At 41.2% G+C, this 27852-nt stretch overlaps 1 protein-coding gene across 4 annotated transcripts in view; it reads left to right on the top strand.

Annotated features, from left to right (window-relative positions):
• The window catches only part of CPLX2 (complexin 2), a 164675-nt gene extending 137321 nt beyond the window's left edge, over nucleotides 1-27354 (top strand). For all 4 annotated transcript variants that reach the window (XM_060765579.2, XM_067463654.1, XM_060765582.2 and 1 more), the window contains 3 exons: nucleotides 14088-14202; nucleotides 21435-21610; nucleotides 27068-27354. In XM_060765579.2, coding sequence (XP_060621562.1) covers nucleotides 14172-14202; nucleotides 21435-21610; nucleotides 27068-27265 — 405 coding nt within the window. In that variant the 5' untranslated portion in view covers nucleotides 14088-14171 and the 3' untranslated portion in view covers nucleotides 27266-27354. The remainder of the gene's footprint in view (nucleotides 1-14087; nucleotides 14203-21434; nucleotides 21611-27067) is intronic.
• The last annotated feature ends 498 nt before the right edge of the window (nucleotides 27355-27852 follow it).

Below are 27852 nucleotides of genomic sequence, written 5' to 3'. Positions count from 1 at the left end.
CGCTTGCTGAGTGTGTTTGAGAAAATCGGTATGGGAAAAACTGTAGATGAGGATGTCTCTATATGTGCCCATGTGGTGCAAGAAAGCATGAGCATATGGCTGTTGGTAGACTCTGTGTGGGTGGGTGAAAGGGAGGGAATTGTTTTCTATGAGTGTATGTGTGTGAGAGAGAATGAAAGATAAGGCTATATTTGAGAGAAGGAGTGCAGTTATAATAGTGCCTAGTTATGGTTGTGTGCATCACTGAGGAAGTGTGTGTGTGTTTGAAAAAAGAAAGAGAGAGAGAGAAAGAAGGGGGGAGAAAATGGGTGACTGTAAGAAAGCATGTGCTTGAAAGAGAAATGAGTACAAGTATAACACTGCATCTGCACCAAAACAGTGTGTATTTGTTACAGAAGGTACGCTTATACATTTTTTACAACTGAATGTCTTTGCAGATATGAACCCACCCCCATCCCCATTTAGCTCAAAAAATAACCGCTTGCCAAGAATATCACAAGTATTTCACACAAAAAACTGATCTGGATCTAGCAAACCGATACATGTTATTAACTCCTTGTGTGCATATTTGCAGCAAAGTGACTGATCACACAAGTGGAAAAGTTATGTATTAGGCATTTTTATTTATTGTGAATGTTTTCACAGATACAAATAGTAACCATGTGGAGATAATGGAGAGCTGATAATTATCAGAATTGCAGTGACTGTGTGTGCATGTGTGTGTTTGGGAGGGAGGGGTGATTTAATCATTTCCATGCTGCAGTCCTGAGGAAAATCCCTCCTCTGAAGCAAGCCTTGGATTGAAGCAAAAACCCCTTTGGTACCAGTGGAAGCTTTCCTTCCACACCAAATGCCAATGTCCAAGGAAGGTTTTTCCTCAGCACTGCAGAAAGGGATGAAGAGGTCCAACTACCCTTCTTGCATCCTGAAATTTCTATAATTCTCTTTCTTCTTTTCTCTCCTTTTCTGTGTCTCTGTGTTACAATCATAACACAATTATATTTTAATTTAAAAAATCCTGTAGATGTTTTGTGCAATTTAGCCTTACCATTGTGGCTATGTCCAGAACAGGTATCATCAATCCATTGCTCTCCTAATACGTCAGATTGCAACTCCCAGAATCCCCCAGCCAGTGTTGGCTGTGTGAATAAACAGCACTATGGTGCTAATTTCTGGATATTCACAGTAAGCATAAAGAGCACAGTGGTACTAATTCACAAACGTATCTGTGACAGCCAAATTGAGCTGCAAGGTCTTTGTGCCTAAGCCAGGGAACCTGGCATTCCTGCTGCTGGTAGGTCTGCCAAGGAGCTATGCTGTCACCACCTCAAGCTGGGTACAAGCTGCTATCTCCACAGATGGGGTTCCATATGGCACTTCTTTCTTGTGGGGGTTGGAATTTGAGAGTGAAAGTGGGTTTGCTTGCAGGGTTGTTGAAATCCTGCACTGTATTGCATTCCTCTTGGAGGCTATCATTCTGTTCCAAAGCAGCCAAACATGTTCATAGCCAGGTCTTTATGGGCTTTCTTTTTTCTTTCTTTCTTTCAGTCATGCATGATCATTGTTAATACTGCAGTGATGATCCCCCATAGCTTCTCAGTCTCCTCTCTTTCCTGTGTCTTTGCTACTCCCTCTATTTCTTTCCACTTCAGGTACTCAGTGAAGTATTAGCAGAGAGAGAGAGAGAGAGAGAAACAGAAAGAGTGCCAGTTGAGTTAGACAGAGGGAAGGCATTCTTGGCAGATCTGAGATCAAAGCTAAGTTCAGCGGTAGGCTTGCCGGGCAGCCTTTTGGCAAGTTGTTCTCTTCGGGAGCTGTTCTCAAACTTCCAGTGTGCAAAATAGAGATACTTGCGATACTTGGAAATGGGAGAGAAAAACATAAGAAAGCACTTCAGTGCTAAAGTCATATTGATCATAGTCCTAATGGAAGAGGGTATATTGCCTCATAAAGATTATGTCACTTGCAATTAAGGCAGCCCCTAAAACCATGGTTCTCGGCCATTGGCCCCCCAGTTATGTTGGACTACAGTTCCCAAAAACCTTAGATAGCTTGTCTTTGCACTGCTTTTATCAGCCCCTTCATTTTAGCTTAGCACTACTAGAGATAGGGAAGTCTACCTTCCATGCAGTTCTTTCCTGGAAACATCTTTCTGCAAACACCAAAACACAGATGCATCTGTTTGTGGAAATGACTACTATTTCTACAGGAGGTATAACCTTATTTCTGTAACAAGATCAGACATGTCATAATCTAATTGCCATGTCAACTCTTTGACCATGTTTAATTTTAAAAGAAACTGTTTGTAAACTAAGCTTGGCTGCTTTCTCTTAAGAAAGTTCCTGGGATAGAGGGGGCATTTGAACCTATAGAAAATTGGTTGTGATTCAAAAGTTCACATTTCTGACTGAATATTATCCAAGTAAGGTAACACCTAACTAAGATGTGTTTTCCTCTCACAAGGCTGTTTTATTAATGGCTTGTTAATTATCCTTCACTTTTGTTTGTTGTCTCCCTCCCTCTCTCTTTTGAGAACTGAAAATACTACTTGTTTGTAGAGGGTGGAGAGGTTGTATACAGCCAGATGGTCTGTAGGATAGAAACTCAGTCGCCTACTTTTATTCAGCATCGGTGAGGAGTTGGAATGGATGAGTTCACAGAGACCTTCTCCATCTCCGACAGCCATGATTTCTCTGCTTATTATTATCACTATCATTTATCTTGCGGATTACTTGATGGGAATTTTCCAACCGGTCTCATTTTCCAAGCCTCATTTACCAAGAAGCAGACTCCCATCCCTCTCACTGTGTGTATTTCACACTGGATAAACTCTTTTGCCTTTCAAATCTTTTTCTGCCTCCTTTCTGCCTCCTTATGTTGGAATTGATTTTTCTAAAAAGAGTGCTGTTACTCTAGTTTAAGATGTGATTTCCAGAAGGAATGAAGCTGCAGTTGCCAAAGTACTTAAGGCCTAATCTAGGATATGTTCATTAAATAGACCTAGTCAAAAACAAGAGGGCTATATTGCTCAAGAACACTACTAACCTTATGTTAATTCTGAGGACATTAGAAAATATTTCTTCTGAAAGCTACCAGTTCCCTCTCATATGGGTATATCATCCTTGGCATGAGTCTGTGTTGGAGTATACAATCAAACAGACCAACAGAGAAGAGAAAAATTGGTTCTCTATAGTCATGGTGGAAAACTCTGTAGAGAGGAACGTGATGGTGTTAAGGGGCAAAGCAGATTCGTGCCTCTGGTCCTGCTAACGAGCCATTATCTCCTGTGATCTGGACCACAGCCGTGCTCTTGGATTTGCCAAAATGAATTTAATTATCAAGAAACAACAGTAGTTAATTTACTTGAGACAGGAAAGGATCAATTGGGGAGAGAATACTGCCTGATTAGCCAGTAGCAGGAAAAATCACTCACACACAAACGTTTCAGCATGACCTGAGCAAAGAGGGTCTTTTTTGTATTTCTGAGACACACTTACACACCAGGAGAGAGGCCCAGACCTCTCCCCAGCACGTCCCAGCAATTACAGGCCTAGACAAGTCTGAGCGACTAGTCGGCAGAGGGTCACAGATATAGGGGGAGTTGTTGCAGCAGTGCATGTCTGCTGATAAACAGTTTCCTGACTCTTGCATGCCAAGATCTGGTTTGCATGTTTAGGACAACTGAATCCAGTTAAACACCACCAGATCTCTGCTTTTGATCAGACTGGTGTTTTCAAGTGTGGAGCCTTGCAACCTTTAGAGCAATAAATCTCCTGATTGTTCTGTTTGGCAAAGAGATCTGTGTCTTTAGTGGAGAGTTTTCATCCTTCTATGCCAAAGGAAACTGGCTGAGTCAAATCAATCATTTTATTTACTTTGTATATCTTGTTGCTTAAATTTTTATGGATGTAGATATTCATCTTCAGAAGTTGAGTGGCATGCAAATCTTTTCCCTCCATTTGAAATGTCTGTGTTCTTCTAGAATTACAAGTCCCTACCAATATTGTTGGATGAAACCTACGTGGACACTGAATCATGCAGTTAGGATACAAAACACCTGCTCCACTTTCTTAACCAACCAGGCACTTAGGTTGCATTATTCTGTTCTGACTGGGGAAGGCACATTCCACATGGACTATAAAGCTCTGGTTCAAAACTATCAGAAAAGCCATATCCTTATGTTTAAGCCCACAGAGTTTCAAAATGCATGGAGGAGGGCTTTCTCTGGACTCCAGTCCCATTACAGATCAATTTGATAAGGACATGGGGGAGGACCGGCTCAGTGACTGCATCCAAGCTTGAGAGTTCCTTCCATTGAGAGACTGGGTTGGCCCACTCTCTGTTCTCCTTGTGCTTGTAGGCAAATTTCCTTTAATTTAGGCCAGGTTTTGGCTACTCTCTGATCATTATGGAAGAGCATATTAGCGAGGAGATATGTTTCAGTTTTATTCTCATCTTCATGTTTTAAATAGTTTTAAATTATTCTGAATTAATGCTGTTTTTGATAGGATGGTTTGAGTATTGGACTAGGACTCTCCGACATTGGGTTCAAATCCCCACTCAACCATGATGAGTGTTTTAAAACTGTTTTAAAGTATATTGTGAACCATGTTAGATCTCATATTGGCAGAAAGGAGGATATCATTCAGTCAATCAATCAATCAGTGAGACTTACTCCCACGTATGTGCAGCATTTAGCATAAATGTGCTGGATACAGTTCCCTACCTGTTTAGTTATCTGAAATAAGTGAGTTTATTTATGCTCAGAAGAAACAAAGTCACCAGAGAGTGGCCGGGAGCCCTCAGTGGCACAATGGGTTAAACTGTCTGAAAGGTCAGCGGTTTGAATCTGGGGAGTGGGGTGAGCTCCCATCTATCAGCTCAAGCTTCTCATGCAGGGACATGAGAGAAGTCTCCTACAGGATGGTAAAACATCCAGGCGTCTCCTGGACAACACTTGCAAATGGTCAATTTTCTAACACCAGAAGCAACTTGCAGTTTCTCAAGTAACTCCTGACATGAAAAATAAACCAGAGAGTAAAAATTAAAATGCCTTACATTCTTCACCCTTCACTTAAGGATCAGAAATCTAATGCACTGGGCCTTATAAAGTTCACTTCTGTAGACTTAGAGATTTGCTCTCCGCTTTTTCCTAGTTTGATTTGCAGGATGCAATTGTGTCCATAAATAGATTGGCTTATAAGCTGCCTCTTTCTGTTGCACAATAATATAGAAAGTATTTTCTGGAGCATAACGAATCCCTCCTTAGGATCTAGGATTAGCCGATGTGGTCTTCTGAGACTCCTTTCCCTGCAGTTTTGTGATGGCAGGAATGCACACATCTCGCCACTGTCCTAATCCTAACCTGACTGGGCAAGGTGTACATGATCCTGCCTCATCAAAACAAACTCTGGAATAGGGGAAGAGGCCCCCTCCCTCTGTTATTTCTTCTTAAAATCTGTGGTGCATGACTCATTGCCATAAGAGCAGAGTGAGCCTTGGCACCTAGCCACAATCCTCATTCACATCTAGTCATCCCCAAATGCCTCTTTTATTGGCAGTGGTTTGCTCAGACTCACATTCTCCACAGTGTATTCCTAGAATGTGCAGATTGACTGGGAAGTCCCATCTGAGAGTAAAGGCCATGGGGGAAGATCACGACAAGATATTCTTACATTTGTTTACTGAAGGAGCCTCGTCTAGATTAAGCAGCTCTACCAGGATCCTGACCCTCATAACTTTCAAAGGACGAAAGCACCATCTGTGTGCCACTCTGAGCTCCACCTCGGAGGAGGGAAAGAATTGAAAAGTAGTAATATGTTACAAAGTTGGGGAAAGAGAAAACATTAAATGAATATAACTCAGTGTGAGGTCACTTGCGGTATCTATAGAAAATCCTGGAGTGTGGCCATCTGGTTTACATAGGAGTGCCACTATCTGTCTTTGAAGTAAACTGTTTTCCTTGATTTATATGTGTAATATGAAGACATGCCGTGGTTACCCTGTAGTAATGGAACAGCCCTCTGTACATGCTCAGGGAGACCTTTCCTTTACTCAGTGGCTTTTTTTGTCTGTTCCTTTAAAGAGGAGGCTTGGTCACATGTAGAAAAGATTATAATAAATAATAATAAACTTTATTTGTACTTTGCTACCATCTCCCCAAGGGACTCGGTGCGGCTTATATGAAGCCAAGCCCAAAATACATCAATAAACAAACATCAATAAACAAAACATCCATAAAACACTCAATAAAATACAAATCATATAAATCACATGAACAAAAACAAGCAATATTATATCAGCAATTGTTATTTGGAGGAAAAAGATCACTGCCTTATTTCATACCTTGCCAAACTGGTGGAAGTCCTGGGTGTACCTATAGAATATAGAAAGCTGCCTTATGCTGAGTAGCATCCATTGGATATAATCTCAAGAAGCAGTCAATATGAAAATGGAGAAAAAGAAGATAGTTGGAAGTGTTTGTGATAGGAGCATTGAAGATGTTACAAATGTATGCTCATTCAAGTGGTCTTTTCAAATCCAGATGAGATTGAATGTGTTCATCTTGATCTGGAGAATTACTCTGGAGTCATTGCATGGGGCCTACTTCCATGTAAACATTCACTGGATGACATTTTCACTCTTTGACCAATATACAGTACAGAACTAAGAGCTGATTTAAGTGTGATCACTTAAATCAGCTCAGTTGACAAAACACATTAGGAGTTGTGGGCTTCCAATTCCATATCCAAATCTCCTAGAACAGTGGTTCTCAACCTGTGGGTCCCCAGGTGTTTTGGCCTATAACTCCCAGAAATCCCAGGCAGTTTACCAGCTGTTAGGATTTATGGGAGTTGAAGGTCAAAACATATGGGGACCCACAAGTTGAGAACCACTGTCCTAGAAGAACTATATTCAAAAATTGTTGCACAACGAATACTGGGTGTAGAAGCTCACAAAGACATTGCTACCCTCAGTAAAGCTGACTCATTGAAATGGCTAAGTCCTTTTAAACATATTTTTCAAACAGCCCAATATCTAAAGCTGTGATTCTCAACCTGCGGGTTCCCATGTGTTTTGGCCTACAACTCCCAGAAATCCCAGGTGGTTTACAAGCTGTTAGAATTTCTGGGAGTTGAAGGCTAAAACATCTATGGACCCACAGGTTGAGAGCCCCTAAGCCAGTGGTTCTCAACCTGTGGGTCCCCAGGTGTTTTGGCCTACAATCCCAGAAACCTCAGCCAGTTTACCAGCTGTTAGGATTTCTGGGAGTTGAAGGCCAAAACATCTGGGGGCCCACAGGTTGAGAACCACTGCCCTAAGCTAAAAACAGAAATGCCTAAACACCTCAGGAAGGTGTTTACCAGAACTATATTTGAACAGCTGGATACAATGATCAAACCTGGAAGGTTTAACCAAGTTCCATATAATGAACGATTTTTTTTATCTGTGGAGCAGAAGAGGTAGAAGATGTCACACATGTACTGTTTAGTTTACTTGTAGAAGAAAGAGAGAAATCAATATCTCGGACCATACATTATACAAAAGACAAACTGGGATCCTTATGTTAAAACTATATTTTGATCAACCAGAATACTAAAATAACATACAAAATTACCCTTTTTCTATTTAGAGCAACTCAGCCGAGAACTGCGTATTTGGAGTCGATTAGTGTAAATTGTATAGGTGATGTAGATATTTGATCTGGATCAAGGTCTTGTCCCCTTGTTAGCAGGTTTTTTTATTCTAACTTTGGTTGTAATGTGGGTTGTACGATGTATGTGTATGTGTTAAATGTGTTTGTCAAATGTTTTGATATGGCCGATAGGCTAATCAATAAAACATATTCAAGTGTGATCACAATCATGCTGAAAAAGAAAACATGAATATAGAAGACGCTCTCTTGTTGCGACAAATAGACATCCAAATGTACATCTGCAGATATGAAAATAAAATGAGTCCTGGTTTTAAAACTTATAGCATCTCTTTTAACATTATGTTTCAAATAATAACTGGAGTGTCATTCCCAATGGACATGCTCTTTGAAAATGATTGGAATTGTAACCCAATGCATGCGAAGGACGCCAAGTTATGGAAGGTTTCGCAATTCTTTATGAAAGAGAGGACTTCTAAATCCCTGGTCATCAGCTGTCTTTCTCAGGTCTTCCAAAATCAGGACCATGGCTTCCTTCATCCATCTGTACTGTGGGCTGGGTCTACACTGTAGAATTAATACCATTTATTTTGTTTATATACTTTATATCCCCGCCTTTCTCTCCATGGGGACTCAAGGTAGCTAACAATCCCACACTTTGGTCATAGTTTTAAAAAGCACAATATAAAAATGAGAAAAAGCCCACAATTAAATACAGTGTGGATTAAAGTAAATAAAAACATTTAAATATTATAAATACACTTAAAATAGCCTTTAAAACTCACAACTTTACATCACTTCCATGACTTCATGCTATGAAATCCTGGGATTTGTAGTCTGGAGAGGCACCAGTGCTCTTTGGCAAAGAAGACTAAACACCTTGTAAGATTACAATCCCCACAGCAGAGTCATTGCAGTTAAAGTGGTATCGAATGTCATTATTTCTCCCTCTTTTCCTAATGACTTTTCCTTTTCCAAGCATTGTCACCTTATCCAATGATTTACATCATCTCATGGTATGTCCAAAGTCTCAATTCAGTCATCTTGGCTTCTAATGGAATTTCAGGTGTGATTTTAATTGGGGGCCCATTCATTAGTTTCTTTGACATGTGCTACCCACTGTATTATACTCACAACAACTCTGTCATGTAGATGAGGCAGAGGGACTGGCCCATGATCACCCAGTGAGTTTGAAGACAGGAAGGGAATTTGAACCAAGTCCCAGTCTAGTACTATTAACTTTAATACCATACCACTTCTTTTGATCCATAGAAGCTGCTTTTCTTCTGGATTCCGGCAAACGCCCTCAGCTTCCAGGGCTCTCTAGCAACAAGCAGAATCATCATATTATGAAATCAGCAGTAGATATCTATCACTTTTAAGTCAGCAAAGAAGCTGACCACAGTGGTGAAAAGAGCAATGCACTTAGTTTTCTATTTAACTTTGTGGGGATGTTTCATTAAAGCGAATGTTTTGCAAGAAAAGGTGTTTTTAGGGGAAATGTGCAAACAGGCAAAAAGCAGTATAGACAAAGTCTTCGAGCTATATAAAGCATTCTGCCATTAAGGTAAAGGTAAAGGTTTTTCCCTGACATTAAGTCCAGTCATGTCCAACTCTAAGGGTTGGTGCTCCATTTCTAAACCGAAGAGCAAACTTTGTCCATAGACACCTCCAAGGTCATGTGGCCTGCATAACTGCATAGAGTGCTGTTATCTTTCTGCTGGAGCGGTACCTATTGATTTACTCACATTTGCATGTTTTCGAACTTCTAGGCTAGTGGAAGCTGGTGCTAACAGCGGGAGCTCACGCCACTCCCCGGATTCAAATCTGCGACCTTTCGGTCAGCAAGTTCAGCAACTCAGTGCTTTAACCCACTGCTCCACTGGGAGCTCCCATTACGCCATTAAACTAAGATGTAATTTCTGGAGGGTTGACAGAGACGGATGATGTGAAGCCTTGCCAAGGTTGCTGAACTTGAGTTCCCAGCATTCTTCACCACCAAGGGTGCTGATGAGAACTGTAGTTTAACAACACCTTGAGGATACAAGAATCCAACAATATGAAACTCTGTTAGAAGATCATCCCAAGCACAAGAGATACCAGAGCCCAGTGTGTCTAGTTCTCAGGTCAATACACTTGGCAGCCTTTTGCATAATTCCAGATGTTTGGGTGTTCACTCAAATGATCCAATGTGAGTACTGAACTTTAACCTTTATTCCCCACCTGACCCCCACTCAATTTCTAGCCTTTTTGAATGCTGGGATGGGAAAATGGTGGTGGTGGCGGCCAGGAACAGAATGTGGCATTGGTGCATTGTTGACCCTCAACTTATCCACAGATCATATCAAAATCCATGGCATTGGCCACAAAACCAGCTCTTGAATTATATGTGAGGTTGATTTATACATAAGTACTCACTGGTAAGAGGAAGAAACCCTTGTTTCTTGCTCAATCTACTCAAAACATTAATTTAAAACAAAACTGGGTTTCTGCCAGTGCATTCACACATGCCTTCTGTCATCTGGATCCATATAGTGAAAGACATCCATTCCTTAACCAACCTTGAAATTCATTTGCTCCCATAAACTGAAGGAGAGAAAGGAGACTCTTTTATGTTTCCCTTTCTTCCACTGTTTTGCTGAAAGAGAGTCATAGGTCCCATCTACACTGCCATATAATAAAGTTTCATAATGTGGTTATGAAACTTTATGAATCTACATTATATGGCAGTGTAGATAGGGCCATAAAGCTCCACCTGCAGTCCAGGGCAGATTTGTTTTTTATTTTTGTTTGTAACTAAGGCAGTGGCTAAAGCAAGGAGAAGCTAGTTGCAATGCAATCCTTCCCACATAATATTTTTGCTGGAGGGGGGGGGGGGGGGGATTTGCATGTTTCTTGCAACAGAACAAACACATTAACTTGTGGCATCTTAAAGATCAGAAAGTATTATTTGGCCCAAACTTCTGTGTACTCCAGCATCTGGTATCTGAGAAATAACTTTAGTCCACAAGTCTTTAAGTCACCAGAAGAGTCTGTTGTTTATTACAAATATATCTACTCACAAGGAAGTCTCATTGAATTCTATGGGGTCTATTCATTTTCCTGTTTGCTGAATTTGCATAGTCATACTCATGTAAGTCCCAATAAATTGAGTTCAATGGACCAGAAGAAGTTGACTCAGAAAAAGGGGGAGTGATTAATACTGGATTGTGAAATAAGATAAATTCATTGTTGGGATAGATATTATTATTATTATTATTATTATCATCATCATCGTCATGATGACTGGATGCACTGTTGGAAGAGAGGTCTTGGTAAAAGCTAAGGAGTGATAGCTAAGAAGGGTACTTTTTTTCCCCTAGCATTTATGCATTCCAGTAGGGCAAGATAAGTTAAGTGGAGAATAAAGGAAGGAAGTTTACTTATACAACACAAAATAAATTTATGAAGAATTAAACTCGTCCAGTACAACATTAATGTAAAAATTTCACCATTACAAGATGAGATTATTACATTTGCCTTAAATTGTAAGCTAGACAACTGTAAGCTAGAGAACTGCATGAAAAATCATAAGGCTTTCAATGGTCCTTAACCTAGCAACTGAATAGTAGTGTGGTATTTCTTTGGCACCCCCGGTGACACAGTGGGTTAAACCCTTGTGCTGGCAGGACTGCAGACTGAAAGGTCAGTGGTTTGAATCCAGGGAGCAGGGTGAGCTCCTGTCTGTCAGCTCCAGCTTCTAATGCAGGGACATGGGAGAAGCCTCCCACAGGATGGTAAAATATCTGGGCGTCCCCTGGGCAGCATCTTTACAGACAGGCAGTTTTCTCACACCAGAAGTGACTTGCAGTTTCTCAAGTTGCCCCTGACACTAAAAAAATGGATACATTCACCAGAGGGACAAGAATGAGAGCAGTTGTGACTTGTATATCCTGCTGGATGGATGACCACAGTAAGAAAAAAGAATGCTAGACTGAACAGATCCTTGGTCTCATCTAAGAAACCTTCTGTCCTATATGTGGTCTTCCAAGTTGTTGGATGCTGAATGGCTGTCAGAAGTGGTTTGATTGTGTATTTTCACATGGCAGGGGTTGGACAGGATGATCCTTCCAGCTCTGTAGTTCTATGATTCCATAAATGAGAACTAAAACGGGTAGGCCAGGCAGTATCATGAAATGCAGTCAAGTATACTTAGAAAGCATCTACAATCATTCCTCCACATTTGCGGTCTAGCTTTTGCGGATCTGATTGCAGATTTGATTAATAATGGCCTCTCTAAAGATCTTCAACAAAACATCCCTCCAGGATCTATGGGTCCTCCAAAACCACTCTATGGTCAACTTTCAGCAGCTTTCTAGATAAACACTCTCTTGGGTTAAAAAAAGATTGATGATTTTACCACTTGGGCAGAGATGCACCCCTAACCCCAGTGAATGTGGAGTGCTGACTATAATTAAAGTTACAAAGAAGACATTTGGCTGTCAGAGGCAAAGGACAAGTTATTCCACCTTCCATTCCATATGCAATATTACACTGGAAGTCAAACTTTCGTTCGGCAGTGACAAAGGGATTCAGTAGAACAATGACCAAAGGGAGGAGATGCTTTTGTGGCATGCCAAACTCTATTTCCCAAGAGAGAGGAACACCTCCAACATTTACTGGCTGAAGCAGTTGGCTCACTCTGCCTAACAGTATAGCTGGCACTGAGCTTATATGTGTTGGGACAGCACCTCTCTGATTTTTGAGTATGTGGTAGAGCTTGCCGGCCCCATCTCGCTTTGTTTATGAGCTTCAAGTGGCTGTCATTTCTGATGGGCTAGAAAGACCTTTTGCTTAACAAAGGAAGGTATTGGTTTCAATATATTTGATTTTAGTACAATATACCACAAATAGGTATTGAAATACATATAACTGAGACAGCTTCTTCTCTGTAGAATCAATGTGGTGTGACACCATTTTAACTGCCATGGCTTAATGCTATGGAATAATGTGAGTTGTAGTTCAACGGGGTACCAGCACTCATTGACAGAAAAGGCTAAACACCTGGTAAGATTACAATTCCCATGATTCAGTAGCACTGAGCAATGGCAGTTAAAGTGGTTTCAAGCTGCATTAATTCTACAGTTTAGCAGCATCCTCGATTATTTTTATTTCAATAGGTATTTACAGTATACTATAAGGAGAGGCAACATTTTAAAATACATAACAAAGAGAGTGTATCTTATATATCTACATTTGGGACTTTATCAGGCAGGGGGGAAAGCAGGGGACAGCGGGTGAAATTGTGGAGTAGCCGAGAGAACTATCAAGTTCTGTTCCCTCCCGCCAGGATCCATGGTTTTTCTATCCTCCTCTGGGCTATGCCGTCATAATGCTGCTGCCACAGATCTCCACAGAGTCCCACAAAAAGTAGCCCTGCGTCATATGATGGGCTCTGTGGGATTCCAGCAGCAGAGAGAAGTGGAGAGAAGACAGTCCTCTCCCTGCGTATGATAAGGTCATTAGTGTGTATTTTATAGGGCTACACAACTTCATATCTAAGCTGCATGAATAGTAATAGTTGGCTATTGTTGTTGCATGCCTTCAAGTCGAATCTATGGTAAGTCAAACCTATCAGAATGTTTTCCTGGCCACATTTGTTCATATGTTATGGCTTCCCTCTGAGGCTGAGAGAATGTGACTTGCCCAAGGTCACCCTGGGTAGTAGAAGTACTTCTTAAACATCATAAAAACATATCTAAAATATGGCATTATTCGTTGCAGTAGTGGTGGTGATATTTATGTCCTGTTTCCTCTCTCCCAAAGAAGATTCAAAGCAGCTAACACTAAAAATCATACAATATATCAATGCCCAAAAATACAAACATTAAAATAGAATTAAACACAGGCCTTATTTAAAAAAATACATAGTTAAAACTAATAAAACCATTAAAAAACCTGTTATACTACATAAAACACAGCACCTTTAGCTTGATCTTAAAAAAAAAAAGTCTGCCTGAAAAGAAAGCTCTTAGCTTGCTGTCAGAAGGATAGCAGCAAAGGGGTCATCCTGGCTTCCCTAACCAGGGAGTTCCAGAATTGAACGGCAGCCACTGGGAAGACCCTCTCTTGCATCCCCACCAACCAAGTTTGCGATGCAGGTGAAACTGAGAGGAGAACCCCATCCGAACTTTGTTTTTCCCAGCTGTAAAGTGACTCTTTTTCTGTTATTAATATGTAATAATAAACTACACTTTTTAAAATTTACAATTGGGGGGAAAGGTAGGAGATAAAAGGAGATGATAATGGTGGTGGTGGAGGTGGTGGTTTTTTTGCTCTCTATACTTCTGATCATAGAAGGAATAGATTAGTTCATTGGGTAAGGTCTGCTTGGAACTGTTATCCTCTGACCCTCATTTGGTCCTGATCTTTTCCCTGCCCTTCATTTTCCTAGGCAGCACCTGACCCAAAGACTTCTACCAGCAACACTGGATGAGAATTCTACCATTGACTAGAGTTCACTAACCTCACCGGCAATATGGATTTCGTAATGAAGCAAGCCCTGGGCGGTAAGTGTTACCTCCCTTATCACAAAGGCCTGTTTGAAAGCCATTCCACCGTGCCTTTATTATTGATCCTCAAGAGACACCGGTGATGGGATGAGGGAGTTTAATATAGATCACTAGAGAAGTTGGTCTTCCTGTTGTGTTCATATTTGCCTTTTGTTGGCTCTGAAATAAACAGGTTTTGTAAAGTAGAGATGTTGGATTTTTTAAAGAAAAAAAGTCAAACCTTGCCCTAGTTAGAGACTGTGGGAAGTGTGTGAGATAAGGAGGCATGGCTAGCTCCACTCAGAGGCCATGCTGATGATTTTACCTGTGGTAGCAAGGTAAAACTCTGAAGATATTTGTCATTGACCAAATATGAGCATATTTATAATAACTTTTGGAGCCAGCAATACAACTTCAAATTCTGCACAATCTTATGTCCATTTACTCAGAAGAAAATCTCGCTGAGGTTCATAAAAGTTACTTCCAGATCAAGCAAAACCACCTCTGAGTATTTGCTTAAGAAAACCCTAAAAAAATTATGAGGTCACCATAGGTCAACAGGTGATGACTTGAAACACACAAATGCACATACAATGCATGGATGAACAAAGTGCAGTCTCCCATATGTTGTTGAACTCCAGTTCCCATGACTTCATTTGTTACACTTTATCCAAGATGGGTGGTAGTTTCAGTCCAACAGCTTCTGGAGGGTTACGGGTTACCTGCTGCAGGTGTATGACATTACAAATAAAATCTGTAAAATGATACATGTTAAAGCCTTACCAAATTTGATGCATGCTCTTCTTCCCTCATTCTAAATGCGTGGAAGTGAAGGACATCCTGCTCCTACTCGAAAGTACTGTCTTCCTACATGCCATTTCACAAGCTATGGCCAGAAAGTTAAACTTCAGTGAACGTTGTCTCAAATGAACATTTCCCTACCCCTGTGTTGGAATATTTGCTAGGATTTTTCTTAAATCTGTTTGATTTCTAATTACAAACTGGACATACCTAGCAATCACCTTTGGTCCAAATTCCACTTGAATTTTGAGCCCTCAGTAAATCTAACAAAAAAGAATCTGCTATTTCCCTCGACCTCTTGTCTATGATACCATGAATCCATTCCAGGGCCCCTTCCACACAGCTGTATAAAAAAATCCCACCTTATCTGAACTAGATTATATGACAGTGTGGACTCAGATAACCCAGTTCAAAGCAGATATTGTGGATTATCTGCCTTGATATTCAGGGTTGTATGGCTGTGTTGAAGGGCCCCAGGTTTTAACTAGCTTTAAAGGAGCTGTCCAGGGTGCTGAATCTGGTAAGGACTCAAGCAGAGCACTTGAAAGAGCTCCTTTAAAGCCTGGGTCAAAATGGCAGTTTCTCACAGGCATCAAACCTGTGTGCAAATAAGTTAAAGTAAAACCAATTAAGCATTACAAGAAGAGTAAAATTAAGGTAGATCACATGTTTGAAGTTGTGCATGTACATGTTGCAGGTCCATTGGAGAAAAGCCAAGGAGGGTCACAGTTTGTGTTATTGTTAGTGGAAAAAATGACCAGGTTTGGGTACATTTATTTCCTGCAAGATGAAAGTGAAGTACCAACAAAAATCTCTAGTTGGTTAAATATTGTTCAGGCTGTGTATGATACACAAGTGAAAACTATGATTTTTGATAAAGGTGTAGACATTTTGACCAGTGAAGTGAAAGGGATTTTAGATGTGAGAGACATCAAGTACACCCATATTGATACGTACAAACCTGTTGAAGGTAGCGTTGCTTTAAAGAGAATGGAAGTTTTGAATCAGATGAAAGATTGCATGCTTTTAGATAGCCAATGTTCTAAGAATTTGTGGGCTGAAGCATTACACACGAGTAACTATGTGACCAACAGGATGTGGGATGAGAGCAGCAATGAGATTCCATTTAGAAAAATGTACAAAAGGATGCCAAATTATAAGTATTTGAATTTATTTTTTATTTTTAAATTTATTTTTTGAATTTATTTTTTAAAATGTTTTTGGTTATTTCTTCATAAGCTAATAGGGTCCAAGTGCCCATGCATTTAGTTTTGAATTTATATTTCAAAACAGAGAGGGAAAAATTATTGTTTGCCATACACCTTTCCTCCACCTCCCACTCCATCACATATTTCCAGGGCACTACTATTATCCAGAGCTATTTTACCATAGTGTGCATTCACTCCCGCATAATGGACTATGTGCACAATATTTCCCATTTTTCTCCCAACTTCTGCTAGCAGTCTATTGGCACTGCCGCCAATGTCTCTGTTTAAATAACTTTTGGATGGTTTGGGCAAAGTGTTGATGAGTCAGAGAAGCAAAGGAGGAGGATTTTGTTGAGAAAGATGAAAGACTCTGAAGTTTCCAGCTACCCTAGGGAACCAAGAGTGGTTTGTAACTCTAAATTGTTGACAGAGAGAGGTGGGAAATGGCTATCAACTGCAGAACTCAGCAGACATGCCTGTCATGAATGAGTTTTCAATAACTTTGAAGCACAGGTTCTTTTTATTGCAATTTCCAGTGTGAGAAGGTATATCAGATTACAGAAAACATTTAGACAAAAAATGACATTGGGCATACAGATTCTATGCAACTACATTGGATTTACAATTACATTGGTTATCAAACAAACAAAGGGGATCTACATTTTCACTCAACATTCACACACATGTACACGCATTCATCTTCATGCATCCAAATATTACCATATCATGTCTCCCTCCTTGGAGAAGCACCTGTTAGGCCAGACCCTGGTTTCCTGCAGCCTGCCAATGTATCGTTCCAAAACTTCCATAACGCCAAAACTTCAAAATGCCAAAATGCCAAAACTTCTTTCCCTAAGAACGGTGCCAAGGACCAGATCTCTGTTTTCCATATAGCAGAACCTGACTCCCTGCACAAAATCTAATACTCCAAAAGTGCACTTCTTCCTCTTCCCTTGAGAAAGAAGCCCCAAAGTGACCAGACTGCTCCCGTGCAAATCTGCCACTCTCCGAATACACCATTTCTCTCCTTCCCATGGAGCAGAGCATGGCGGGTGGAACAGACTCCTCGGTCTGCCACAATTTGAGCATTATTAGACTGAGTCTTTTATATGAATATTCTGTTGATGTAGTCCCAAAGTTGTAAATTAATGATAGACGTCTTCCATCCTGGATCCATTCCAGTTTCCTGGCCAGATGTTGATCTTCTTGATTGATGTTGACAAACACAAGGCTTGTGTTGACTTCCTTCTTAACATAAGGAATGTTGCAAACATTTCCATTATCACTGTCCCATTTCTTATCACAACTTCTCATTAGCAAGTCCAGCAAGCAGGTAGTTAATCATTGCAGGCCTTAATATTATACTGGTGTCTCCAAAATTATTAACTCCATCCATACATTCATCTTCCATTCTTCCATTCATTCCCACACATCATATTAAATTCATATTTGTCAAATCTGCACATTGAATTTCTTATTACATGCCAAGTGCCCAAACACTGGGGGATAGGGAAAGTAGCTCCTCCCCATGGTAAAGAAAGGAAATGGCATGTGAATTGTGGTAGAGAACTCATATAGAATGAATCCCCAAAAGCAAATACAAACATGCATAGTAAGATCCAACATCCAATGCACATAGTACATATCCAAGCATCTTATGGGGGGGGGGGGAGGAGGATAGAAAATAAACATGTTGGGGCTCAGGTTCTTGACATGCTTGAGACATGACTGACAATAAAGGACATGTCTTCCTTGACAACCAACTTTTTATTCTCTTTTTAAAATCTGTTGTTTATTCAGTTTTTAGATAGCTGAGAGACTTTCATATTAAGACAAGAAATTACACTAGAACAGGAAAAATATTAATTTCCTTTTTAAAAATTGGAGCAGATGAGAGAAGCACCAAGTCAGGTACACCGCTCAATTGTAGATATCCTTTAATACCATGAGTTCCTTTTTCTATTCTTTTCTTTTAATGCAGTTCTTGACTTTCCTCCCATTCTCAAGGTTCTTAATACACAAAGCCAGCCAAGATATTTTGGCACATGAGGTAGTCCACTACACAAGCACTTCTCCCCTTCCTTAGAAGCAAAAAAATGCAATAGTATTCCCTCTGGAGATGGAGTCAACATCCAGTTGTCAGGAATGAATTAAGCCACATGAAGGGCTTTCTCTGGGGTGGGGTCTCACATGTGGCATGGCCTCTCCACTGGAATGAGGCAGGCTTCCATGTGAGATATTCTCACTTACAGTTAAAGACATATCTACTACCTTTTCATTTTAGTGCATTGTTTGTTTTCTTTGCCACAAACAGCTTTGACATTTTAAAAGCAGTATAGAAATTCTATAAACAAATGAAGAATATTTGGCTACCCTGAGGCGGCTGCCTCATTCTTTCTACCTGTAGAGCCAGCCCCAGCATTACTAGAACTATTATCTTTACATCAATGCAATCTTCTTGCCTTTACATACAAAGAGGTTGTTTGTGGGGCACCATGTTTTATGTTGCACTGTTATACAATGACAGAGCTTGACGGGGAATACTACAGAAACAAAAAAAAATTTAAAAAAATTCTCTCTCTCATTATTTCAGAACTCTCTTAATACAGGCTGTGGTCATTATCTCAAAACTCCCTCTAGAGGTTTACCAGAGAAATTTACTAATAACTTCTTTGTGTGTGTGTGTGTCTGTGTAAAATACTATCTATGCACCAGATCCCATCTGATATTGGAATCTGGGTGGGGTTTGCATTGGTTATTACTTGAATGGGAGGCCTCCAATGAATAACAGGTGCAGTAGGCCAGGGCTTCGTAAGCTTTTTGAACTCACAAACCCTTTCCCCTGAGAAGTTTTTATGTGACACCGGGTATATGCATACATAAAATAGGTATATAAAACAAACTTTAAAAAATATTGGATAGTTAAACCTGTGGATACTGAGGGCCAACTATTCCACAGCAATAAAAATCGGACTGACTGGACTTTATTCAAAGACTATCTAAAGCAAGAAAAAAATGTTGTAGGTTATATTTTCAAAGGAGGAGCTAGAAGAACCACCTCTGAATATCCCTCGCCTAAGGAAACCCTATGAAATTTGTAGGGTCACTATGAGTTCATAGGCAACTGTAAGGCACATTCACACATATTCAGCTTCAAGTCACTTGTTGACTTAGGTCAACCTTAGCATTTCATAAAAGTTTTCTTAGATAAGGAATATTCAGGGCTGGTTTGCCCTTGCTTTTCTCTAAAATGCAGCCTCTGGCACCTGGTATTCCATAACAGTCCTTCAACCTACTACTTAGATGACCAGGGAGTGCTTATTTTCAAGTTCATATGGGATCTCTTACCTTTAGGCTTGGTAACTATTCATTTAGTCAACCTCTATTCAAGAGCTGATCCTAGCATGACCTTTTAACAGTCTACCTCAAAAGATGTGCACAACTATGACTTCAAGTTATTTCCAACTTATGTCATCTCTAAGGCGAGCCTATCACGGGTTAGCATTTGATATATCGTATACTTTGTATGTGAAGAAGGTTGAGTTAGATCTGCTGGTATATTGCAAAGTGATCTCCATTAAATCACTATGGCTTTGCAGCACACAACTTCTTAGCTAAAGGGACAACAAAATTACTGCTCCCCACTTTGCCTTTTTCCCCAAGACTGGAATTTAACGTGGCTTCCAAGAAGCCAGTTCCCTGAGAGTTCCTTGGACAGCCAGAAGATCCAACCAGTCCATACTTCAGGAAATATTTATTTATTTATTTATTTAAAACACTTATATTCCACCCTTCTCACCCCGAAGGGAATTCAGAGTGGAGAACAACATATACATGGCAAACATTCAGTGCCTGGGTACAATACATAAACATTAAAAATATTTATCTAAATATTAAAATACACCATTTAAAATAACACAATTTAAAACCGTCCTAACCATCCGCATTAAATCCAATTGGCCCTGTCATCTTTCCCATTGTCGCTTCATTGCCCTGTCCCGAAAGCTTGGTCCCACAGCCAAGTTTTTACCATCCTTCTAAAGGACAGGAGGGAGGGGGCCGACCTGATCTCACAAGGAAGGGAGTTCCATAGCCGGGGAGCAATCACCAAGGCCCTGCCTCTAGTTCCCACCAATCGCGCCTGTGACAATGGCGGGACGGAAAGCAGGGCCTCCCCGGAGGATCTTAATCTCCGCAATGGTACATAGAAATAAAGCCTGACTGCTCATTGGAGGGAAGGATAGTAAAGGCAAAGATGAAGTACTTTGGCCATATCATGAGAAGACAGGAAAGTTTAGAGAAGACAATGATGCTGGGGGAAATGGAAGGAAAAAGGAAGAGGGGCCAACCAAGGGCAAGATGGATGGATGGGATCCTTGAAGTGACTGGAATGACCTTGAAGGAGCTGGGGGTGGTGACGGCTGACAGGGAGCTCTGGTGTGGGAGGTCCAAGAGGTCACGAAGAGTTGGAAGCAACTGAATGAATGAACAACAAACCAAGATAAGAAGTCTAGTAGCTAAAACCACTTAATTTTTTTAAAAAAAAAAGATTTAAAGACTTGATTATAGAATTAATGTCATCCAAAACTGTGATTGAAAAACACAGAATTCTAAATTAAACTGAACTTTTAAAAAAACATATTTGTTGTTCTTGCTGTCCTTCAAGTCATTTTTTTATTTATGGACGTACAGCTCAGGTCCAGATTATTTGGAAAATTATATCTCCTGGTATGAAGCTAGCCAGGCCCTGGGATTCTCAAAAGAGACTCTTTTCTCTGTCCCACCTCCAATGCAAACACCTTCTCAGTGGTTGTCCCTCAACTCTGGAACTCCCTTCTTCCCAAGGAAACCAGAATGGCCCCCTTCCGTGCTGTCAATCTGGCAGCAGATTACTTCTATTTAAGCAAGCTTTTAAAGAAGAAAGTTAGAATCAGACTAGAACTGCAATAAGTGGTTGTATACTTCCTATAACAAGCCTCTGCAAGCAATCTGGCTGCAAGCCTTTCTAACAGTGAAAGCTTCCAGACACGTAGTTTTTGCAGACTTCCTGCAAAACAATATTAATTAATATGGCATACCCAGCTCAGCTCTTGGGAAGCCAAGCCTTCCTATTGTGAGGGGAGAAGTGTAGGCATGTGCAGCCCAAGAGCAAAGTTGGGAGCAGAGTAAGGGGGGAGGGAGGACAGCAAGCTATATGGGGAAGCTTTTGACTCTCACTGCTTTCTTCTATGTCACATGCAGGGGCTACCAAGGACATGGGTAAAATGTTGGGAGGCGAAGAGGAGAAGGACCCTGATGCCCAGAAGAAGGAGGAAGAGCGGCAAGAAGCTCTGCGTCAACAAGAGGAAGAGCGCAAAGCAAAGCATGCCCGTATGGAGGCAGAACGGGAAAAGGTCCGACAGCAGATCCGGGATAAGGTCCGTAACATTCTCTGCTGACTTCCCTGGAATCACTGTAGAGTAGGGCTGCTCAATCTGCCACATGCTAAGGCCTCTCAGTGGGTCACTTCCAGAGTCCCTCATCCCCTATGCTGCTGCCATGCCTGCCTTGCACCCCAGATTTCCTGGGGCTTGCTTTCCCCCTACGGCAGCAGACAACAAGGAAGGGCCAGCTCTATAGAGCTCACCATGTGGAGGAAACACAGAACTGCCTTGTCACTCTGTAGATTGGTTGAGTGATGATAGGCACAGGTCTACTTGAAAAGGCTAGTTGATTGGCACAGGGCTAGGTAGGCGGTAGTTAGATAGGCATGTAGGCAGGCAACAGACAACATTGCTTTTTTTCACTCAAACTCCACCAGTGGCCCTTGCATTCAGCAAACCTCCTATACTTAGCTCAGGTTTGTTGTTGTTTTCTTTGTAATTAAGTTACTCCATTTCATTCTTTTTTTCTTTTTTTCTAATCCTAACTGTTGCTCTGTTTCTACCGGAAGAGAAGGGAGAGGACAAATTATGGGAGGTAAAGTGGAGACTGGCATCTGTCTTCTGATGAGAGCCAGTGGGCCAAGTGCACTTATATTTAGAGCTTGGTACAGCCCCCCCCCCCCCACACACACACACACACACACATTCTCCAACCATGCTGTTAACTTTTCCAAGCTCTGACTTAATTTTTGGGTGGATAAGAAATGGCCTAGCAGCAAAGCAAAATGTCAAATATCTACAGCAATATGACTACAATGGAGGTCAAAATTTGAATATTGACCCTCCCAAATAAGAATCCTGCCTCATTTTCATAAATATGTCTTTATTACGCAAATTTGTGTCATGACAAAGAGTAAGATACCAAAATCTCTTCACCTAGACTCTACTTAGTTTCTGTGTTCTCCTTTCCTTGGTCATTGCGATTGTCCTGCTGTTATTTTTAGATTCTAAAATTGTCCTAAATCTTCAGCTAAAGTTTTTTATTTATTTATTACTATGTAGACATTTGGGCGCTGAAGGAAAATGTTATGGGGGGAGCAGTCATTCTTCCCAGTCTACCCCACCTCATAGCTAAAAGTCTCTGTGTTAGTGGACATAACTCTGAACAGACTCTGCTGAAAAACAGAGTGGTAGGTAGGAAATATTATCTTTATACACAAGAATGTATATCTCCTATGATTCTGTAGGGTTAGGTTAATATGCAGTGTAACTTAATGAAGGACATAGGCCAAGATCTTTCACAATTGTTGTGGTTGTTGTTGTGGTTGTTGTTGTTGTTGTTGTTGTTGTTGTTGTGTCTTCATTTCCCAATTATGGCAATCTGTTTCATGGTTTTCTGGGGCAAAGAGTGTTTAATTCACCTCAGATCACACAATGGTTTCCATAGCTAAGCAAGAAAACAAATCCTGGCCTCCAGAGTTGTCATTCCAATGCTCAAACTACTACATCATGCTGGCTAAGAAACACAATTTAAAGATCAAGTAAATACGCACCAGCATAAGCAGGCTGAACCCATTGTCTCACAGTCAATCATACAGTGAGAGGGAATGCCCTAAACCCGCCTATTACATGCCAGTCAATTACATTTGAAGTCCAATTAGCCGAAAAGCAAAAGAAGGGAGGGTTACATGTGTGATCATATAATTTGGCTGTGCTAAAGACTAGCTTCACACATCTAAGAAAATATACAACCCTCCACATTTGCAGTTTTGATTTTTCATGGATTTGATTACAAATTTTCTCTCTAGGAATCTCTAGGTCCTTCAATGGGATTCTCTGGTCAGCTTCCAACAGATGTTGAACATAGAGCTGTGCTGATTCACATTTTTCATTTTCACGAGTTTCCTGTGCAATATGGAGGGTTGAGTGTACAACTAAGCTATTTATATACTAGGATAAATATTTTTATACTAGTATAGTACTGTATTAATCAGCCTCAAATCTCTGGAGATTAGCTAAACATAGTACATACATCAGTGCCTACAGTGGTAACCATCTCCATTGTTGATCTATATATTCAATTTCTGCTCTTTACAATTACAGAACACAGGCTAATAAAAAAACTCAAAATGAGTTTAAAAGAAGACAGGAAAACTTTGGAGGTGTGGGGATTTTTGCATTCTTTTCAGGCTATATTTCAGAAGAAGGAAGTGGCAAAACCACCTGTGAGTATTCATTACCCAAGAAAGCCCTATGAAATTAATGGGGTCACCATTCATCAACAAGCAACTTGAATGCACATAAGCACACAAACCAATGGTGCTTTTCTCAGTCCTTCGGTGCAGGCTCCATCTGCTCCTCTTTTATCCACCTGTTCCAAGGTGCTGGAGTCCTGTTGCTCTCATGCAGGTGGTGACCTTGCGAAAGGACATGCTGACAATGGCTATTATGGGACTAATTGTAGAGCTCTCCCCGCATCCCAGCAGAAGGGAACCCTCAGTTCCACTTTGTGCCTCTCACTTGTGCCAGCTCCTTGCTGGGCCCCCACCCAGACAACAGTCCAGCACCCTGAGGATTAATTGGTCAAGGCTCATACATCACTTGAGTGCTGAGAAGCTTGAAATGCCTCCACAGAGCCCTGAGGCAGTTCTGCCAGGAAAGGAAGCATTAAGTATTTCAGCACAGGCAACTGAGTGCTCAGCCAGGAGCAAATCGGCCAGTCTGAAAAACATGGCTTAAGCAATGCAGATGGAAATGTTTGGGTGGAAAGAGGCTAGCAGGGCATTGAGGTGACAGGAATCAATCCATGTGAGGAAGGGGTGCACTAGCTATTCACAAAAAAGAATTTAGAGTACTGTGGCAGAGCAGCAGAAAGAAAGGCTGTTATGCAGAGTTGGTGGGAGAGAAGTCCTTGCATCCTGAGATGTAGACCCAGAAACCTCAGGACCAAAATCTAAACTGGGAACCTTTAATTAGAGGCAGCATAATTGAGAGTTGTGATCCAGAATTGCACAGCAGCTGCTGAGGAGGAGCAAGTTTCTTCCTTCACTTGTTACAATGCCACATTTACACACAAATTAAGGACAGCTACAGTTTAAGACCTCGGATTATGATTTGCCTTTAAATAATGAAGATAATAATATCCACAATTATGATGACGACTATAATGACGATCATCAGCATTATCAAGATAAGAATATGCTAGTGTAATGCTTATTACTAAAGATCTGGCAGACTGATTTTAATCGTCTATTTCTAACACTGAACCTTGAACTGCATAGTCATAGAGAAAATGAACAAAGGATAAAGAAGTTCAGAAATCGAGTTTTGATATCAAAATACCCACAGTTAATCTGCAAGGCTGCAGATTAACAGAAGCAATAGATGGAGAAGCAGAAAAGACTGGACAATGTTATGGGTTTAGAGGGGGTGGAGATACAGCTGGGCTGAAATACAGTAAAGCTTTGGGGCCAAAAAATAGTGTGAGATATAAATTAGGTTTGTGGGGATGGGCAGTTACAAGTGGACAAGAGCCATATTTCCATGCACCTGCCCAGTAGGTGGATTTGCAAGTCAAGTGGAAAGATGAATAGCGGGAGCGAGGCGGGGGGACGGGACCTATCTTGGCAACACCATCAAATGTCTCTGTTTGTAGGGGTGGTTGTGTGCATATCTGAATAACTGAGGAGATATATATCTGTGTGTGTATGTATGTGCATGTGCGTGCATGTGTGTGTGCGTGTGCGTACACTCATATGAATAGCAGGGCTATTTGTTTGTGTGAAACAAGGAGGATGCATGTGGCCTGTTTGAGAAGTAACTGCATGCAAGGTTATGGTGATTACTATATGAATTATTGTGTATCAGTTTGTAACCCAACAATACTAACAAAAAAGAGATGTGGCTTAATTAGTTTTCAATGTCAGCCCTTCTTTTCTTCCTTTAAAGTGAAACCTTCCAAATCAATCTTGCTTGTTTCCACATCACTAGCACTCTTAGCGACCGGGTCTTTGCATTGCTAAGAATCATATTTCAAGTTCTGTTAATGGGGCTGCTTAACCAGACAGCCTTCAGTGACTCTGGCCCCTTCTACACTGCCATATAATTCAGATGATCAAAGCAGATAATCCAGATTATCTGCTTTGAACTGAGTTATATAACTCTACACTGACAGATAAACAGTTCAAAGCAAATAATTTGGATTTTATATGGCAGTGCAGAAGGGGCCTCTGTCTGTTTTATTTCATCCCATATGACCTGGTGGTGAACCTCATATGACTAGGTGCTGAATGCTGTACTAAGATCATCCACCTCATCCATGAGACTCTTTTTATGCTCTTGTGTGGCTTTGTGCCTTGAAGTTGCCTGTCATCTTATGGTGACCCTATGAATGTCATACTTTTTTCTTAGGCAAGGAAAACACAGAGGTGGTTTTGCTAGTTTCTTCCACTGAAATACAGCCCATAGTCTCCCATCTAATAATTAACTAGACCTGCTTACTTTCCAAGATCAGGTGGGATCTAGTACCTTTGGGGTATCTGAAATCTTAAAGATGGGATCCCAAGGTATTTGGAAGAGAGGAGCCCAGGGCACAAAAATGCATGCCTGCTACAAAATTGGTATCAGTGGGGAGAAGTGGGGAGGAATCATTCTGGAGGTGTTACTTCTCCTGCCCACCCACACCTTACCAAGCACGCCTGTGCCCCTTCCACCATCCTTACAGCTGAAATTGGATGTCTGAGAGGTCTTGTGTTTGTTATCTGCCATCTTTAATATCCTTCTGCAGAGGAAAATAGCACAGCAAACACTGCCTCTGATCAACCCACAATGTTCTCTGGTGGAGGCAGATGAGAACAGGAGATTTTACAGCTAGGGCAAAAAAAAGAGCACCTGGAATAAGGTTAATTTTATCATCCCTTCAGCAGGACCAACAAAAAAGGGAAGGGGACTCACATACACACATTCATATCCTTCACCACATACAAAGAGAGAGTTAACCATTGTGTTAAAGCAACATGGGACAGATAGGGTCTTACAATTAGGCAGAATGAGATTATTTTCTTAGGCTGGGTGGTGTGGAGGGTGGAGCCAATGGACTTCAATTGTTAGAACATTGAGCTAGGATTGGGAACACATAGATCTGAATATCTACTTTGCATAAGTTCAAAACAATCTCTCTCTCTCACACACACACACACACACACACACACACACATGCACACACATGCACACACAGTCCTCAAGCTAATTGAGCTCATAGGATTGTTGTGAATAAGACCTATGGACACTGAGTTGTGCAAATCACCTGGAGGAAAGGCAAGTTGTAGTTGACAGCTACAATGTGCAGTAGACCCAATTATTACAAAAGCTCATTGAACACAATTTCATATACATTCAGAAAGCTTTAAATATCATAAGATCACTCTGGAGAACCTAGAACCACAGAAGATCCTCCCTGATTGGCGTGTCTGTCTCTAACTCTTCCACCTTGTGTCTGTCTCCTCTCTGCAGTATGGCCTGAAGAAAAAAGAGGAGAAAGAGGCAGAGGAGAAAGCAGCCCTGGAGCAGCCGTGTGAAGGGAGCCTGACGCGCCCCAAGAAAGCTATCCCAGCAGGCTGCGGGGATGATGAAGACGAAGACGAGGAGAGCATCCTCGATACGGTGCTCAAGTACCTGCCCGGTCCACTGCAGGACATGTTCAAGAAGTAACAGTTATGCCCACAGCCCCACTCACCCTCCATGCCCTAGCAACTGCCAACTCAGCACTTGGGCTGGTGCTTAGGATGGGGAAGGGGGATTTTTCATTTCCTTTTTAAAGAAAATCATTTGGTCTTTTTTTTTCTCCTTTAGGTTCTGTTCTAGGGGGGACCCAGTGACCTGCACACACGCACACACACACAAACATGTGTCCACAGGACCCTTACACAACCAACCCCGCTCTCCCCTTGTCCCCAGGAGAAAGAAGCACACCAGGCACAAATCATGCACCTCATTTTTGCATCTCCTCTTCCCACCAGTCCTCCAAACAACCCATCAGACCAAAAAGATACCCACTCACACCTCCTGTGCTCCCTAGAGCCACAAGCTGGGCACTGCCGGGAGCCTGCCTCCCCCACCCTAAACACACACACACCTTCCTCCATGTCCTTTTCCTGAGTGAAGCTGGAGTTCTCTTGTGCCAAAGTGCCAGCAGGATATATGGGGTCTTTTTTCTTTAAAGACAAAAAACAGGGAATGGAATAAGAAACTGGGACCAAACTCACTGATGCAACCTCATGAGGTACTGGAAAAGGGAC

This window comes from Anolis sagrei, chromosome 2, assembly GCF_037176765.1.
Source record: "Anolis sagrei isolate rAnoSag1 chromosome 2, rAnoSag1.mat, whole genome shotgun sequence".
Classification (NCBI taxonomy): Eukaryota; Metazoa; Chordata; class Lepidosauria; order Squamata; family Dactyloidae; genus Anolis; species Anolis sagrei.
This window is presented reverse-complemented; position numbering and strand designations above follow the sequence as displayed.